General features: G+C 40.8%; 1 protein-coding gene across 11 annotated transcripts in view; it reads right to left on the bottom strand.

The window, feature by feature from the left end:
• Window positions 1–1,662: 1,662 nt before the first annotated feature.
• KRCC1 (lysine rich coiled-coil 1) overlaps window positions 1,663–18,217 on the bottom strand; it is a 47,036-nt gene continuing 30,481 nt past the window's right edge. For 2 of the 11 annotated variants that reach the window (XM_030563626.1, XM_030563636.1), the window contains exons 3-10: window positions 15,767–15,874; window positions 15,503–15,677; window positions 14,472–14,750; window positions 12,305–12,404; window positions 10,127–11,169; window positions 5,318–5,493; window positions 4,270–4,374; window positions 1,663–1,935 (exon numbers count right to left, since the gene is read on the bottom strand). In XM_030563626.1, the coding sequence (XP_030419486.1) occupies window positions 10,365–11,169; window positions 12,305–12,404; window positions 14,472–14,750; window positions 15,503–15,677; window positions 15,767–15,874 (1,467 nt within the window). In that variant the 3' untranslated portion in view covers window positions 1,663–1,935; window positions 4,270–4,374; window positions 5,318–5,493; window positions 10,127–10,364. Of the gene's footprint in view, window positions 1,936–2,884; window positions 2,958–4,269; window positions 4,375–5,317; window positions 5,494–7,212; window positions 7,310–9,826; window positions 11,170–12,304; window positions 12,405–14,471; window positions 14,751–15,502; window positions 15,678–15,766; window positions 15,875–16,112; window positions 16,339–18,217 lie in introns of those variants that run through there. The other 9 variants (XM_030563629.1, XM_030563628.1, XM_030563632.1 and 6 more) reach the window with 9 other exon arrangements.

Here is an 18,217-nt window from a genome sequence, read left to right as displayed (position 1 = left end):
CTGAATTGCACAGTGTATTATATTTGTCCGAGTTAGATTATAATTTGAGCCAAGGACCTTTTGTCCTTACACATTGTGTAAAGCAGTGAACATATAAGGCATTCTATGAAATAAATAATAATGATGGATGTTCAGAATAAAATCAGTTTATGCACCAGTGAGGTGCAAAGAGTTATCCCATACACATCAGATTATGAAAAGTGATTAGGTAGAAATGACACCTCCTTACTCAGTGGATCTGCTCTCTGTTAATGTTCAGAAACACAAGGGCTGGCTTTAACGACAAAAATAAAAATATTTTACTCCTGCTAGTCCTAGTAGCTGGGCATAGGGTCTGATGTTGTATATCACTCAGTTCATTGTTAGCAGTAGATGTTTTACATTGTTCCAAATCATGCCAAACACTTCACAGGATGTACAGAAAGGGATATGACCAAACAAGTGACGGTAACAAAGCAGTAAAGGAGGGACAGAGCAATATAATCACATGTGATGTAGCACACGTGCATGCACAGCATGACTGATCAACAGGTATTATAAGCAGGTAGTATTCCTGGGGGAATTCTGCGCTACTGCACGCACACATAATTAATAAGCCATGCATAATTTTATTTTTTGTGCAGAAAAAGGCTTCTGCCTAAATGTTGCTGCAGTTCTGCTTTTGCCCACCAGAGGGCGCTGTGATGCTAGAACACAGCAGCAGCGCCCAGCCAGCTAAGGGAAGAGAAAAAGCCTGCCTTCTTCACAGTGCCTGTCAGGCCAGGTCAGAATACAGGGGCTATGGGGAGACAGCATGTGGTGCTGGGGGGTCAGAAAGGGGATCATAAGGGCTAGTGGGGAGGACAGACTGGTCTGAATAGGAGTGGAGGCACAGAGCCACAGGGGGAGAGAGTTGCAGGACCACATGGTAATGGAGGAGGGTGCTTGAGCTACACAGGGACAGAGGGTGGCTGAATGGAGACACAGACATATGGAGAAGGGGGAGAGGGTACAGGGACACATAGGACAGGAGAGTGGATGGGTGGGGACACAGTCACACAGGGATGGGGCTCAGAGCCACATAGGGATGGGTGAGGGGTACAGGGCCACATGGGAATGGGGGGAGTGCGAGTCTGAGTAGGAGTGGAGGGACACATGTGGATGGGGCGGGGGAGGTGCAAGGACACATCACGGACAGGAGCAGATGTTCCTGACTCAATGGGAGAGGCTCGGGGTCAGCTAGGGTCTGCATGGGGGAAGTTCCCTAACAATCCTTTCTTGCCCTCCCCCCCCAGACAAAAAAACAAGAAAACAACAACCACCCATTCCATACATTTCTGCCCCCCGACCCAACAACCCTCCAAGTTGGCACCCAGGCTTCTTCCCAGCAATTTACTTCCCTCTCCCTCAGCTCCTCCATTACCCCGACTCCTCCAAACCTTTGTTCTGCTTCTGAGAGGTGCGGGAAATGGTTCTGTATTGTAGTTTAAATGAATTATTACTCAGAATTCTGAATTAATATGCCTAGTAAGGAATTTATTTGTCAAAAAACATTTCCTGAATCTTTTTTGTTGGTCTTGTTACAGACATACATGCTGACAGTATTTTGAAATAAATGACCAAAAATAATTGGAACTGGTGGGATTATATTGTGTTATTTTGACAAATAAAATATGTAGAATTTTAAAATATTGTGCACATACTTTTTAATTTTTTGTTGCAGAATTTTTTATTTTTTGGCGCAGAATTCCCCCTAGAGTAATGTAGATATAATTGTTTGCTCATTTCTTGAGGGCACAACTGAAGTCAACTATGGACTGGAAAGAAGGTTGTTGCTTGGTGGACCAATGAGATCATCTGGATTAACGTTCTCAGAAGAATTAGGTAGAAAGTTGGGCAACTCATCTGGGATGCTGAGATAGCCTCTCGCCTGTGTTGTTTCTCTGCTCTGTACACCTGTAAAACACAAGAGAGGCTTTGAAATCCACTGAAGTGTCTGAAATCTTTTTGAATCAACATTAAGGTTGACATATGAGCTACTCCATAGGGCAGAATGAGCAAAGGTAGATGGGTTCAGGGCTGACACTGAGGAACAAGAACCTTTCCCCCTGTAAAGTATTTAAACACATTACATCTGTTTTTACTGGGGAGCTGAATGACTGGAATTATATTTTAAGATGGGGACCCAGTGACCTCTTATGAATTCATATATTTTCTATTCTAAATCTTGAAAAAATAAAAATTAAAACAGGCTTACAAGATGTTTAAAAGGACACTGCCAAGTTGTTTAGACCCACAGTCAAGAGGTTTGCAGAGCCAAAAATGAATAAAATTATTTTCAGTTAAAAAATGGAATAAAAATATTAGGTATTCCCCCTACAGTGATGGGCACTCAACTCTAACAGGAACTTGCTGGTGCCTAAAAACCACAATGGGGTAGAAGCAGAAAGTGAAATCAACAAAGCCACTCTCCCTGTCCAAGATGAATGAAGCATAAAAAGAATACAATTGGTGGCAAGGTAATTAGATTTCAATATGAAAACTGAGTGTACAGGGCTGTAAGTACAGAGATTTTAAAATATTTTTAAATGACCTTATAGTTACAGCATTCCTTGCAATAATGACAGGATTAAATGTAAATTAACAGGGCTGGGGGAGGTAAGTGATGTTTCCACCTTACTCTCTTTAGTCCAGCCTACACAGGGATTTGAGATCAAGCAGTAATCTTACATACAGTGGCCCTGATCTGCCAATCCGATCCATGCTGGCAGATCTCACACTTTTGCAGTATCCTATGGACATCAGTCCATGTGAATCAGACTGCAGGATCGGGGCCAGTCTGTGGTCACCAATATTCGCAGGAGTGTGAATCAAAGATGGAGTCATCTATCTACTGTAAACATACCAGGCATTCTAAGCTCAAAGCAGGGATGAAGGCCTCTCCAGCACTGCTTCTGCAACCATGAAAAAGGATGTGGCTGACATCAGCATGATGTGGAGAGATAGGGAGGAAGCATTAATTCTGAATATCCTTAACTTTGGCTACATTCACTCAGAACTGTAATGTTAATTTAACAGGTTCCTTTTGTTTTTTTTAAATGCTCCTGCAGAGCATTAGCCACTTGTAAATGCATTCAAAGGACACACATACAGATTAGAATGGCAATAAAATATCATAGAATATTGGGGTTGGAAGGGACCTCGGGAGGTCATCTAGTCCAACCCCCTGCTCAAATCAGGACCAATCCCCAACTAAATCATCCTAGCCAGGGCTTTGTCAAGCCTGACCTTAAAAATCTCTAAGGAAGGAGATTCCACCACCTCCCTAGGTAACCCATTCCAGTGCTTCATCACCCTCCTAGTGAAAATGTTTTTTCTAATATCCAACCTAAATCTCCCCCATTGCAACCTGAGACCATTACTCACAGACTCATAGACTTTAAGGTCAGAAGGGACCATTATGATCATCTAGTCTGACCACCTGCACAACGCAGGCCACAGAATCTCACCCATCCACTTTTATAACAAACCCCATGTCTGAGTTATTGAAGTCCTCAAATTGTGGTTTGAAGACCTCAAGCTGCAGAGAATCCTCCAGCAAGTGACCCATGCCCCATGCTGCAGAAGAAGGCGAAAAACCTCCAGGGCCTCTGCCAATCCCCCTGGAGGAAAATTCCTTCCTGTACTCCTTGTTCTGTCATCTGGTACCAATGAGAACAGTCTGGATCCATCCTCTTTGGAACCCCCTTTCAGGTAATTGAAAGCAGCTATCAAGTCCCCCCTCATTCTTCTCTTCTGCAGACTAAACAATCCCAGTTCCCTCAGCCTCTTCTCATAAGTGATGTGCTCCAGCCTCCTAATAATTTTTGTTCCTTCCACTGGACTCTCCAAATTTTCCACATCCTTCTTGAAGTGTGGGGCTCAAAACTGGACACAGTACTCCAGATGAGGCCTTACCAATGCAGAATAGAGGGGAATGATAATGTCCCTCGATCTGCTGGCAATGCTCCTACTTATACAGCTCAAAACGCTGCTACCCTTCTTGGCAACAAGGGCACACTGTTGACTCACAGAATCAGTTTGATTGTATATCACTGTATGAGCCATCATATGTACCATGTATCAGAACAATAGGAAGAGTTGTGTACTTTATACAGCTAGTCACCAATACAAATACATGTCTCTGTGTGTATCAGATTAAAACAGACATTACCAGAGACCTGCAACCACCACACAATATGGGTCGGGGGATGTGGGGAGAGAGAGGGGGAAAAAACTCAACAGACTTACCATACCTCCATAGGCAGGCACCAGCATTATTCAATGGTGAATGCGACAAATCAAGCCAGCTAGCATAGCACAGCAAGTGGTGGGAAGCTCATTTTCATGGGCCCACTAGACAAATAAACACATAGGACAGAATGAGTGACTTTAAGATGTCACATTTGCAGCATTTCACAACTATCCTTGATCTTACTAAGGTCAGAAGGTTCAAATTTGTTCAAATCCATTTTTAGGCACCTAAATGGGTGGCCTTTGATTTTCAGAGGTGCTGAGCACCCACAATTTCCAGTGAAGTCAACTGAAGCTGCATGTGATCAGCGCTTCTGAAAACCAAAACAACTGATTTAGGTGCTTAACTTTTTACTTATTATTACTATTTAAAGACGGGCTAGAACAGCTGAGGCTCAAGTTACATTTCTCCTGTGATCCATCAATGCAACACAGGCACATTCTGGACCATACTCGATACATACATCTTGCTGTTGTGATCACATTAAACTATGCTAGCTCTGCACTTGTGGGAACTGCGGTAACACCAGAGCCCCTCAATGTGAGCAAAGACATGTAAGTCATTTACCTGTGTAACAGTTTCTCTTTGTATGCCCAACACAGGGTTACGGTATACAGCTTTATAAAAAGATGTTTGTTACAGTTATGCTACCTCTGACAGATAACAAGCCTGACAGAACATATATTGTTACATATATATGCCTCCATCCTACCGTCTTTCGTGACCTTCCATAAAATGGAACTAGTGGTTTCAATCAAGTTGCCAGTGCGATACAGGCAAGGCTAGGAGCAGTCCATGCTATTAAATCATCACTGATATTGGTGTAAAATAATAGCTTAGGGTAAAAACTACAGCAGACCAAACAGTCACTATATAGAAAATAGAGACTGGACATCAGCACAAAAGTATATTCTGAATTTCTTATTCCTCACTGACATTAGCTTTCCTGTTTGTCACATATGAAGAGAAGAGGGACAGCGCGAAAGGGAAGAGCAGGAGGGGTTATGCCACCATGACTACTTCTGCACTAAATACTGTACGTACCTGATGCCTTGCAAGCACTGTGCGCACAGCTTTGCATGTGTTAGCCTACATAACACCTTTGCCACATGAACGGCTGAGGAGACAGCGGAGAGAGAAGAGTGTAGTTGATGTGTGTGGTCTGCCCATAGCTCTCCTCTTTCCTTAGGATGAGAGATTGTTTTCTTTCATCTGCTAAGCTAGAAAAGAGAGAGAGAGAGATACAAAATACATAGAGAAGCCAGTTTAGGATCTAGGGTGACATTCTCGCTCAGATTTGAGGGCCTGAATCTCATTTACAATAGAGTACTTTTACATCAGTCAGAGTCAAAGCATCTGAAAATGGATGTATATATAAACTATGCCAGCATTAAGGCGTATTGCCTACATACTGTGCCAGAGCTGCATAAAGGGGCCTTAGCTTAAATGAGAATCATGCCCTGAGAGTTTTCATTTACTAATAATTCAGAACTGTACCGAACCCTCCAGGTCAAAAAACTGCATGATGGTGAATAATGGATATGGATTTCACAGACTAGTGCATGGATGTTTATGCCTGATTTGGCCTTGTATGGCACATTAAACCAAGAGAGAGACGTGCTAAGATTATGCATCCCTATCCCTTAAATGTGTAGGGCCTGATCCTGATCCAGGTGAACTTTGCAAAACTTCCATTGACTTCAAAGGGAGCAGGGTTGGGTATAAGGGCCTAATCTTTCAAGGTGCTGAGCAACCTTACCTCTTGTTGGAGTAGTCCTGTACTTGGGTGAAGACTTCAGGCAGAACTGTAGTCACTCAGCACCTTGTGGGAGTGGGGCCTTAATGAGATAATGTGAATGAAGCCACAACCAGTTTGGCTGTACGTGGAGGGGACCGTGTCAGGTGACTTGTTAAGCACACTGGTTAAAAAAGGCATTGAAGTTGAGAGCGGGCTAAGCAAGTACAGGAAAGCACTATGTGTGAGCAGAAAGGCACTGTGCAAGTTTCACATCATGGGTCTGCCAATTACTTCAGTCCTGACATGCAATAATCCCTCGTTAGAGGAGACAGCCTGTTTGTGCAGCAGAGAATTTCACATTCTAAGATGAGACCAGCAAGTTCAGTTTACTTGGGACAAAACTAGAGGGGGCCCACATCTCTAGAGGTGAAAGAGCTGGCGCACGAAACCCTACGTGTTCCAAAACTGAGTAGTGATTCCGGGTGCTCAACCTGAGACACCTTAACGAAGCCTGATTTTGAGAGAGCAAGTCCTCAGCAATCTCTGAAAATCAGGGCACTTTAAGAGGTTTAAAAGTTTGACACCCCAAAATCACAAGTCGAGAATTTAGGCCTAACTTGCTGCTCCAGTTTATCATGTGCAGCTCGTCATGCATGGAACAGCAGCAAAGCTGGTTACGTGCTTTTCCTGTAGCTCTCTGAAATGAAAACACTTCTGCATTTATTGAAAATTTATCAGATGGCGTTTCGGCCCAACTTTTGATCTGACAAGAGTGACTGCCAAAGTGAGTTCATTTTTCCTTTAGCTGTAGGCTGAACCTTCTCTAGAAGGAATTCTCTGTTTGTTTTTAAGACTTTCTGCAGAAAGGGAAAAAAATGTGGCATTTATGCTCATTTTTGGACATCACTGTACATATCTATTTATCTTTATTTATAGACATTTTTATAAGCCTATAACCATAGCATCTGCACTTCTCACAAAAATTAATGGATTTAGCCTCACAACCCCATGAAACTATTATCAGCCCATTTTTACAAATGGGAAAACCAAGGCAAGGAAAAATTAAGAGAGTTGCCCAAGGTTGTACAGAAAATCTGTGGAATTGTTGGGAGGAGAACAGAGATCTCTTGAATCACAGCCTGATGCTTTCGTCTCAGTACTCTGATGGATAAACACATTTTTTAAATCAAGAGTCAGTAACTTTTAGAGAGATCCAAATACAGATGGTGGGCTCCATTTCATGATTCAGAGGTTCAGGGTGTTTAGAATTATATGCTCCCCATTCTAAAGAGGTATCACTAAAAGCAATAGAGCATAAAATAAATAAGAGAAAAAACCCTAAACTAATCGACAATCATCATTTAGCTACTTCACTGAAATTTGGTCCCATTTTTTTTTAAATACTGCGAAGCATTTTTACCACAGCAACATGAGTAATAACACAAATGTTACTTACAAGACTTTTTGGAATGCTTAACCGTCAAATTTATGTCTTATTCTGATAGTTGAAACATTCTGAAAATTTGTTCACTTGATATATTTTTATATCTATGGTAATATCCCTATGCAATTAGACTAACTCAGAAATAAATAAATAAATAAATTGTACTGCTTACATAAGACGTTTGAACTACACAGTTATAGGAGCTAGTTGAAGGGCATTATATTCAGATCATATACTACATTTAAAATAGAAGACCTCTTAATCTTCACTTTATAGAGATTCTGCCAGGGGAGACTTTCAGGAGAGATTTTAAAGACCTAGATCCTGACTCAGCAAGGTACGTTAAGTGCACGACTAAATGTAAGATGTGAATGGTCACAATGTACCTTGCTGAGTTGGGGGCATACGAGGTATATTCAGAAGTTCACATTTATCTTTAAATTGTACACTGTGCAGCTTTCAGATGACATCATTCTGCTACATATTCTATTTCATAGTCAACCAGACTTTTCTCCTGCTCTTGAAAGTGCAGGAGAGAGGTCCTATTTAGTTATAACCTTATCCAAACATATCTGTATTGGATATCACAATGGATATTTTAATGTACCACATACCAGGGAGAAAAGACAAGTGGGCACAGGAAATACTAAAATCTACCCTAAAGATACACACTCGTTGCACTCACACAGCACATTTTAGCTGAGGACCACCACACTCTTTACAAACAGTATAGCTTACAACCCCTCTCTTAGAGGTAATTATTATTATTATACCTATTACGGATGGAGAAACTGAAGCGCAAGGTGAAGTGACTTAGGCAAGGTCATGTGGCAAGCCAGTGGCAGAGCTGGGAATGGAATCCAGGAGTTGTGTTTCCCAGTCCCTCATTCTGTTAGATTATCCTGTCTCATATTGAACTTATATTCAAGCAGTCCTAATGCAACCAGGAAGTTCAAAATTAAGACTGAAAATCTCCCACAGCTCAATCTTACTGTGCTGATATACAGCAGCTGTCTGTCTAAAGACCCTTGCCATATACAAGTTTAGAAAAGAATGTGTTACAGATTAAGTCCCCGATTCTGCAATCGGATCTGTGCAGATAGAGCCCTGAGCCTGCCTGGAGCGCCATAGACTTGAATAGGTCTCCATGCAGATGTTGTTCAGCCGTGCAGATCTGATTGTAGAATCGGGGCCTTCGTCTGTGCCTCACCTCCGAATTCCCATGCTTTTGTGGTTTCAATTAGATTAATAACCTAAAATTGGCATACTTTCCTTTAGTTATTAACAGTATCGAGATGCTTTTGCAACTATGGAAGAAAAAAAGCATGATAGTGGACAGTTAAAAACAGTATATATGGTAAATATGTACTTGCAATATACAGTAAGTTTTTTTTTTTTTTAACAGGCTTGGTAATTGTTTAAAAAAATGGACTGTCATATAAATATCTATTGAGCCAAATATCTGGAAAAAATATGAATCACATTCATTATTTATACAATATGAATGGCTAGAAAATTATAACATCTCTATATAAAATAGAGATCCATATCACATATGCTGGATGAGAACATTTGACAAGTAGCATGTGAAGTACTTACACGACAGACCAATCATTCTTTGGATGAGCAGAACAGCATTTCAGAGTCAATTTTACACTCCTAAAGGTGAAAGAATGACAGCAAAGGAAACTCCTATCCTCCTTTAGCCAAAGACCCCTAGACAACACAGGCCAGTGGTTTTCAACCTTTTTGTTGTTGTTGTGCGGACCCCTAAAAAAAGTCAAATGAAGGCATGGACCCCTTTGGAAATCTTAGGCACAGGGGGTCTGCAGACTACAGATTGAAAACCACTGCCATAGGCAGACACAGTGAATGCCCCTTCCCCACTCCTTTGCTAATGTGACTCAACCCTGCCATAGAAAGACCATCTATAGAGGAGCAAAGGTAGTTCCAGTCTCAATGGCCCATTGAACCCAGGACCTGGGACTACCCATTAGAGTAGCACAGAGGCAGCCTGAGAACACCAGCTCATTTCATGTACCATAGGACACCAAATATTACATTAGTTCTCTATCAAAAGGATCTAGTTTCATATTGTGAATGAAGAGCTAATACAATTTTATTTCTTAAAAAAAAACCCGCAAAGTTGTTGTTGAATTTTTCAAGCATTGTGTGTTTGTTTTTCAAATCAAGCTCTATTCCACCACTGGTAGTTGCAGATTTTAAGTAAATTATCTTGAATCAGAGTGGCAAACACTACTCAGCCTGGAATTACCAACTGAAATTGATGTTACATATGGTATGTTATCAGTATTTCCTAAACTAAAAATTTGGATCACGGCTATGAGAAAAATATACTGGACAACATATGTCTGAGAATCAGTTACATGTTTAATAGACTCTCTCTCTTTTCACTCAGAACTAGGTGAAAAAAATAACAGTTGTAAATAATTGGAACCCAAAAAACCTAAATATTTTTCACATTCCCCTTTAAAAGCCTTTAGTGAAACTGGAACAGGGAGGATTGGCAACACTGTGTACTTGTCATTTATTTTACAAGATTCTGCATACTAATGGAAGAATAATCAAATTCTCCATATTAATCCAGTAATATGATTTGGAAGAGACAATTCAGTAATAAAACTCCAAAAGGAAGGCTATAGCTACTGACCCATATTTGAAGCACATTCCAGGACAGATTATAGGGTTTCAATTCATGTTGTTGTACGACAGTTGTGTGTATGAGATTATTAAAAGCTGATTCATACCTACTACCCAATAGTTTCAGAAGTCAGCCTTTTTCTCGCTTCCATAGAGTGGGACAAAAATTACTGAGTCATAACATAGTACACCATGGTTAAGAGAGACTACAAAAAATACCAACTTCATAAAGTTAATCAAAACCTCTATTAGAATCCCAGGATAGATTCATCCCAAAGTATCTCTTCTTCTGTTTTTCCATCAGGCTGTGGTTTCCTTTTATCCTTTTTGTGCTTTCTACTCTCCTTCTCAGCGGGTATTTCTTTAATTCTTTTGTCTTTACTGTGCTTTGATTTTTTCTCGTGAGTTGAATCTATATCAATCTTTCTTCGCTTTTGCATTTCACTGTCCTTTCCAGAATCTGTGTCTTCACTGTTTTCCTTTTTCTTCTGCTTTGTGGCATCTTTGTTGTATTTCTCTTTTCCTTCCCCAGTGTGTCTTTCCCCCTCTTCATGTTTCCTTCGAAGCTTTTGGCCTTTCCTATAGGAGCGGGTGCTATTATCAGAAGAGATGCGTTTGTAGCAGTCACTGGATTCTGCAGATGATAGGCCATAGCTATCATCTTTGAAAGGGATCACCTGAGATGTTTGCATTTCTGAATAATATTCCTTGCTGTCATGGCATTTAGCCATGTTTTCTAGTCTTAGCCTATTCTCATGAGCTGGTGACCAGCACAGCGATCTGTTTTCAACAGCATGTGATGACGTATATGTTTCTGAGAAGAGGATGGAATGCTGTCCTTGTTCAAAAGTAACATTGGAAGATACAATATCATCACAATCATTTACTGCTTCTGACTCGTAGTTTTCAAACTCTTCCTCCTCTGCTTTTCTGAAATATGTTTTTGGTTCCAGTCCTCTAGCTTTTTGCACTTTAATGTAATCTTCTAATTCATCTTGAAAGGAGTCATATGTTTTCTTTGAATTCTTTATGAGGTTGACAACCATGGTTTCTCTGCAAGAAACAGATATAAAATCTTAGTTACTAAAACTAATCTACTTTTTGGCCTGTTTCCTTTTTGAACTATGGTAGAATGTCAGGTAAAGACTTTTATGTTTTCCTGGTTCCGATGTGGAATGTTACACAGTACATTTATACCTAAGCAATTAACTAAGAGGAGAAGATGCCTTGAAAAGCACTACGTAAGTGCTAAGTATTATTATTAAGACCAGCAGTTTTGTCTTGTTTTTTTAAAAGATGTAACTGGGGGAATGACTAGATGGAAAAGGAAAGGGAAAAAAGGTGCGGGGGAGGGGAAGGAAGAAAAAAAAAAAAAAGATCCTCTGTCTTCCCGGCTTTCTGAGGTACAGAATCCAGATAGTAAAGGATTATACCATACGTGAATGTAGAGAGAGATTAAAGCCACAAACTGTAAAACTAGTGGGACACAGAGATTTAAAGACTTTCTCTATCTAGATTGTAAATAACTAGTTTTACTATATTATTTATATAGGTTGTTCAGGGTCTGTTCCCAACAGATGTTGGGTGTGCAGTAACTTTCATGGTCAATGGGAGTTGTGGGCTCTCAACATTTTGGGGGATCAGGTCCTAAATAGCCATGGCAATGGTAAACAAGGGTGATTGAGCACAGAAGGCTCCATACTGAAGTATGTGGTACTGCCTCCATGTGGCAAACTTGGTAAGGCAAAACTGTGCAGGCCTTTACCGCTGGCAAGGAACATCTAAGAGAGAGAGAGAGAGAGAGTGTGTGTGTGTTTGTTTTTCCTCCATAAGCTGATCTGGGGAGTGGGAAAGGGAAGGAGATGATATTATCACCCAATAGTAGATACATTTTTGATCTGAGTGTGATTTTTAAATTGTTGGTGTCTATTTAAGTCAGAAGAATAAATGTGCAACGTTAAAGCCAATTAACAGAGCAGCCACCAGAGGATGCTGCACAAGATGTGCACCCCCTCCAGCCCTTCTACTCTTTAACAGAAACTTGAATCAGCAGTGCAGTGGTGCAGCCAGAGATACACAGTAGAAACATAAAACCAGCTATACTGGGTCAGACTAAAGGTCCATCTAGCCCAGTATCCTGTCTTCCAACAGTGGCCAATGCAAGGTGCCCCAGTGACAAAAGACTTACTTAATCTGATGTTTATTTCCTTGCATGTGGGACTGGTACATTTCTATAGACGTAAGAGTGATGTTACATATAGGACATATGTAGTTACCAACTCCAACTGCTGAAAGAACAGAGAGCTGCAGGTTAAAGAGATTGCAAAGAAACAGCAAAACGCAAAGCACATTTGATCTATTCCCTTATGCAACTGCCATTTTATAGAGATGGCATCCTCCTAAAATCTTCTACAGACAGATGCAAAGTTTCTGCAGTGAACAGATTTTGTTTTCTTATACTTACATGAGAACTTGAGTCTGTGATAGTAAACCTTAAAAGCATACAGTATATTATGGGCATGATCTAAATGACGAGATTATTATTTATGGACATTGATGATTATCTCTCTCTGATATTTCTAGGGTGTCTATTATCTTGGTACCTAAGTGCTGACAAGAAGGATGGTGTCATAACTTAGTCCCAGATTTGGACTTTAGCGTCCAAAATATGGGGTTAGCATGAAAACCTCCAAGCTTAGTTACCAGCTTGGACCTGGTACTGCTGCCACCACCCAAAAAATTAAGAGTGTTTTGGGGCACTCTGGTCCCCCCAAAAACCATCCCTGGGGACCCCAAGACCCAAATCCCTTGAGTCTCACAACAAAGGGAAATAAACCTTTTCCCTTCTCCCCCCCTCCAGGTGTTCCTGGAGAGATACACAGAAGCAAACTCCGTGAGTCTAAACAGAGGGACTCCACCCTCCCTGTTCCCCAGTCCTGGAAAACAGAATTACTTCCCTCTTCACCCCGAGGGTATGCAAAGTCAGGCTAGTACATCTAACACACACATATGTCCCCCTGACTTCTTCCTCCCACCAATTCCCTGGTGAGTACAGACTCAATTTCCCTGGAATCCCCCACTAAAGAAAAACTCCAACAGGTCTTAAAAGAAAGCTTTATATTAAAAAAAAGAAAGAAAAATACATACAAATGGTCACTCTGTATTAAGGTGACAAATACAGGGTCAATTGCTTAAAAGAAATATGAATAAACAGCCTTATTCAAAAAGAATACAAATCAAAGCACTCCAGCAACTATAGACATGTAAATACAAAAGAAAAACAATAACCCTTATTGTTTTTATGATCTCTGTACTCATAACTTGGAAACAGAAGATTAGAAAGCAGGAAACAGAAATCACTTCTCAAAGCTGAGAGAGAGGCAGGCAGACAGACAAAGAACTCAGACACAAACTTTCCTCCACCCAGAGTTGAAAAAATCCGGTTTCCTGATTGGTCCTCTGGTCAGGTGCTTCAGGTTACTTTTTTTTCAGGTGAAAGAGACATTAACCCTTAGCTATCTGTTTATGACAGATGGCTGTGCTGGAAATTGAAGTATTATTGTAAATACATGGTGTGTATAAAGTATAAGCATTCACAATATAAACCGGCCCATCCAGTCTAAATACAGTAGTATTAGCTTAGACAAGGGTATCTCCTGAGTAAAGAATACTGGATGATGCCTAGAGAAATGTCAGCGTGGTACATAATGGATGTAACACAGGCAGCCTCAAGTGAATACATGGTAAGGTCTGAGGAGGAAAGGCTTGTGCTTTACTAAGTCACGTAATTTCCCCCCCTCATTAGAAGCTGAAGCATCAATATTTCCAAACACAGCAAAATCAGTAAATAAATGCCCCACCTTGAAAGCTAACCACCTTATCTATCAGGCAAATTCAGCAAACACACCCAACCCCAACAGGCTATTGTTTGGCATCAAAGGGTATTCTTCGAGTTTATTTATGATCAACAGCCTGATACATCTAATGAAATCTGAAATATATAAATGGTAACATTTGAATAAGGAGTCAGATCCAGTTCTTGAGTTCTAGTATAGGAAGGGCTGGCAGTTCACTCACAGAGGGCCAGATCCGGTTCCCATTAAAGTTAATGAGAGTTTTGCTGCCAAGGTCAATGAGAACTGGATCTGGACCTCCGTGCCATCAGGAAATATTTTCCAAAGCAAGATGTTCAGAGACCATAAAATCTAGCAGTAGACAGCATAAAGGGAAAGGAGAAAACAAATTAAGTCCAAAGCAGAGGAATGAGCCTTCATTTCCTTGCACAAATCAGACACCATCAAACATCCAGCTACAATCAATGAGGACCCTTGAATAATTCCCCATAACTTACTTACCATTTGCACTGGATTCCGCAGGAACAGCGTCCTCCCCCATCTCCGCCATCATCTTCTTCCGTGCTTCGTTCCTTTTGTGCTTCTTGCCAACATAATGTTGGTGGGCCATCAACGGATTATTGAAGGGAGCTGAGCAGAGCTTGCAATACTTGTCTGGATCATTTAAATCCAAAGCAATGCTAGAGGATGATGTGGACTCTTCAACATTAGAATCCTGGGAGAGCTTCTCAGCTGAGGGCTGCTGTAGTGCCAGAGATGCAGAAGGACCAGTGGGGGAACCTGTTAATAGTACAACAAAGGAAAGTGTGAAACAATTCTTTGGAACCACGTAAATATAAATACTGAACTACTGGAGTCGAAAAAGGAGAGCAGAACAGCAGCCCTGTGGCCTACAGACTACAGTGTTCAAGAGAGAACATAATCCTCAAACTCTCTCATCTCACAAAGTAGAATGGGCTCACCAGGCATGTGAGCTTCTCTCACCACCAGGTCACCTTCTTCCAGCTCCTGCAGGTACACTGAGTGGGTGGCATGAAAACACAAAAGATACTTTAGGTTTCAGCCCTAGGACTTGCACAAGGTGCTAGTCACAGTTGTGTGTTCTTGGATTGATCTCTTAATAATTGGTAATACTAATTTAGCAATTAGTATAATGCCTGCTAAGGGCTGCAATCAACCCTCACAATACCCCAAGAGTAGAAGTGTTGTTATTTGCATTTCACAGATGGAGAAATGGAGACATCTGCCTCCAGCCACAGTCAGACAAAGAGCAGGGATTATAACTCCAGGGTCCCTGACTCCCAGTCCTTTGCTATGGACTTGCTGACTCTGATTAAGCAACAATGTCTTCATTCTTCCACTTGATGGCTGCATCTTGAGTTGTCATACCTTCTGTCACACTTCAATATACTCTATAAGCACAGAGAAGTAGTAGTGCTGGGAAGATGATCAATGCCTCACTTGATTGGTTTCAGAGATGTGACAATAAAATACATGCACCATGTAGAACACGGAGCCCATTTAGTTCTCACCTGTTTGTGGCTGAGTGCTCTGTGCAGGCACTTGAGGTTGGTCTCCTGATAATTGCTTCAGCTTTTTGGCATGTATTTTTCCCAGGTAATGAGACTGAGCAACAACTGGAGAAGTAAAAATCATGTTGCAAAGATTGCAATATTTGTTTTTGTCCACTACTCCACTCCCATCCACCTGAAACCAAAGACAAGCATTGTTGAACCCTTGTAACTGAGAAGAGCTCATTTAACATTTTAGCCAGAGATCTGAAGAGGAAACGTTACCTGAAAGTTCACATAATCTTGTCTCTTCTGTTTGCCAGGTTCTTGTCCATCATCTTGTTCACTGTGCATTTGAAAATAAAGGCGAACTTTTTGAGCATGCTTTTTGCCCTGGAAAGAGAAAAAAATAATCCTACTCCATTAACAAGAACCCATGTGCTGATTTACCCAGAAATTAAGATTTGCTTTGTCAAAATCCGAGAATCCCTCTGTTCATTCTCTTCCTTCATGGTCCACGGAGAGAACAGGAAGCTCTGCACTGCCCTCAGCATGTTCATAATACTTGCAGCTCTGCATTAAGACAATGACTATAATCTAAATCTCATGTTTAAAGGCTTCAGCTTGTTACCTGAAGGGGTCAGGAAGGAATCCTCCTCCCCCTCATCCCTGTATCACAATTGGCCAGATGTATTCTGGGTTGGGGGCTTTTTGTTTGTTTTTTGTTTTGCCTTCCTCTGAAGCATGAAGGATGGGCCACAGCTGGAGACAAGACACCGATGCTCTGAGGTGGTTCAGATAATCCTCTCAGATGTTTGGAGGGTACGTCTTGTTCACGTGCTCAGAGTCAGATAATCCTGAAAAATGTACTGGTCCATTACTAGATGGAAATTGTAGAATTATCAATAATGATGCAGAAAAGGCTGAAATGTCCAATAAATCTTGTTTCCATATTTGGGAAAAAGCAGATCATGTAGTCATATTATACAATAATGCTTGTTCCATTCCACTAGTACCTCAGGAGGATGTTAAACGCAGCTTCTAAAGTCAGACATTTTAAAATCAGCAGGCTCAGATACCTTGCATCTAAAAGTTTTAAAAGGAGGAGCTCACTGAACTGTTAGTATTGATTTTCTATAATTCTTGGAACACTGAGGAAGAAGTTCCAGAAGAAAGCAAATATTGTGTCAATGTTTATAAAGGGAAAACCGGATAACCTGGGTAATTACAGGCCTGTCAGTCTGACACTGATACCCGGCAAGATAATGGAGCTGCTCATATGGAACTTGATTAATAAAGAATTACCAGAGGGTTAATTAATGCCAACCAACATAGTGTTATGGAAAGTATATACTGCCAAACTAACTTGATAACTTTTTAAAAGAGATTACAAAGATTGGGGGAGTGGTGAATGAAGAAGAGGACAGGTCACTGACAGAGCAATCTAGATTGCTTGGTAAACTGGATGCAAGAAAACAATATGCATTTTAATCTGACTAATGTAAATGTATACATCTAGGAACAAAGAATGTAGGCCATATTTATAGGACGGGGGACTATCCTGGGAAGCAGTGACTCTGAAAAAGACTTGAGGATCATGGTGGATAATCAGATGAATGTGAGCTCCCAGTGTGATGCTCTGGCCAAAAAGGCTGACGTGATCCTTGGATGCATAAACAGTGGACCCTAAAGTAGGAGCAGAGACATTGTTTTACCTCTGTATTTGGCACTGGTAAAATCACAGCTGAAATACTGTGTCTGCTGCTGGCGTTCACAATACAAGAAGGATATTGATAAACTGTAGAGGGTTCAGAGAAGAGCCATTAGAATGATTAAAGGATTAGAGAACATGCCTTACAGTGATAGACTCAAGGAGCTCATGATATTTAGCTTAACAGAGAGAAGTTTAAGGGGTGACTTGATCACTGTCTAGAAGCATCTACACGAGGAACAAATATTTGACAATTTGCTCTTCAATCCAGCAGAGAAAAGTATAACATGATCCATTGGCTGGAAGCTGAAGCTAGACAAATTAAGACTGGAAATAAGGTGTACATTTTTAACAGTGAGGGTAATTACCCATTGGAACAATTTATCAAGGGTTGTGGTGGATTATCCACCACTGGCAATTTTTAAATCAAGATTGGATGTTTTTCTAAACGATCTGTTCTAGGAATTATTTTAAGGAAGGTTTATGGGCGGTGTTATACAGGAGGTCAGATACACAGGAGGTCAAACTAGATGATCTAATGGTCCTTTCTGGCCTTAAACTCTATGGAACTATGAAAAGCTGCTTTCATACTTACGGATTGTATTGATATAGCAAGAGTATCACAACTGGACAAAGACTGTTCATATAATAATATTTATTAATCATAGAATCATAGCACTGGAAGGGACCTTGAGAGATCACCTAGTCCTGTCCCCTGCACTCATGGCAGGACTAAGTATTATCTAGGCCATCCCTGACAGGTGGTTTGTCTAACTTGCTCTTAAAAATCTCCAATGATGGAGATTCCACAACCTTCCAAGGCAATTTATTCCAGTGCTTAACCACTCTGACAGTTAGGAAGTTTTTCCTAATGTCCAGCCTAAATTGCTCTTGCTGCAATTTAAGTCCATTGCTTCTGGTCCTATCCTCAGAGGTTAAGAAGAACAATTTTTCTCCCTCTTCCATGTAATAACCTTTTATGTCCATGAAAACTTATGTCCCCTCTCAGTCTTCTCTTCTCCAGA

The sequence above is a fragment of the Gopherus evgoodei genome, chromosome 5 (assembly GCF_007399415.2).
Source record: "Gopherus evgoodei ecotype Sinaloan lineage chromosome 5, rGopEvg1_v1.p, whole genome shotgun sequence".
NCBI classification, from domain to species: Eukaryota; Metazoa; Chordata; order Testudines; family Testudinidae; genus Gopherus; species Gopherus evgoodei.
Note: the sequence above shows the minus strand (reverse complement) of the source record. Positions and strands in the feature narration are given on the sequence as shown.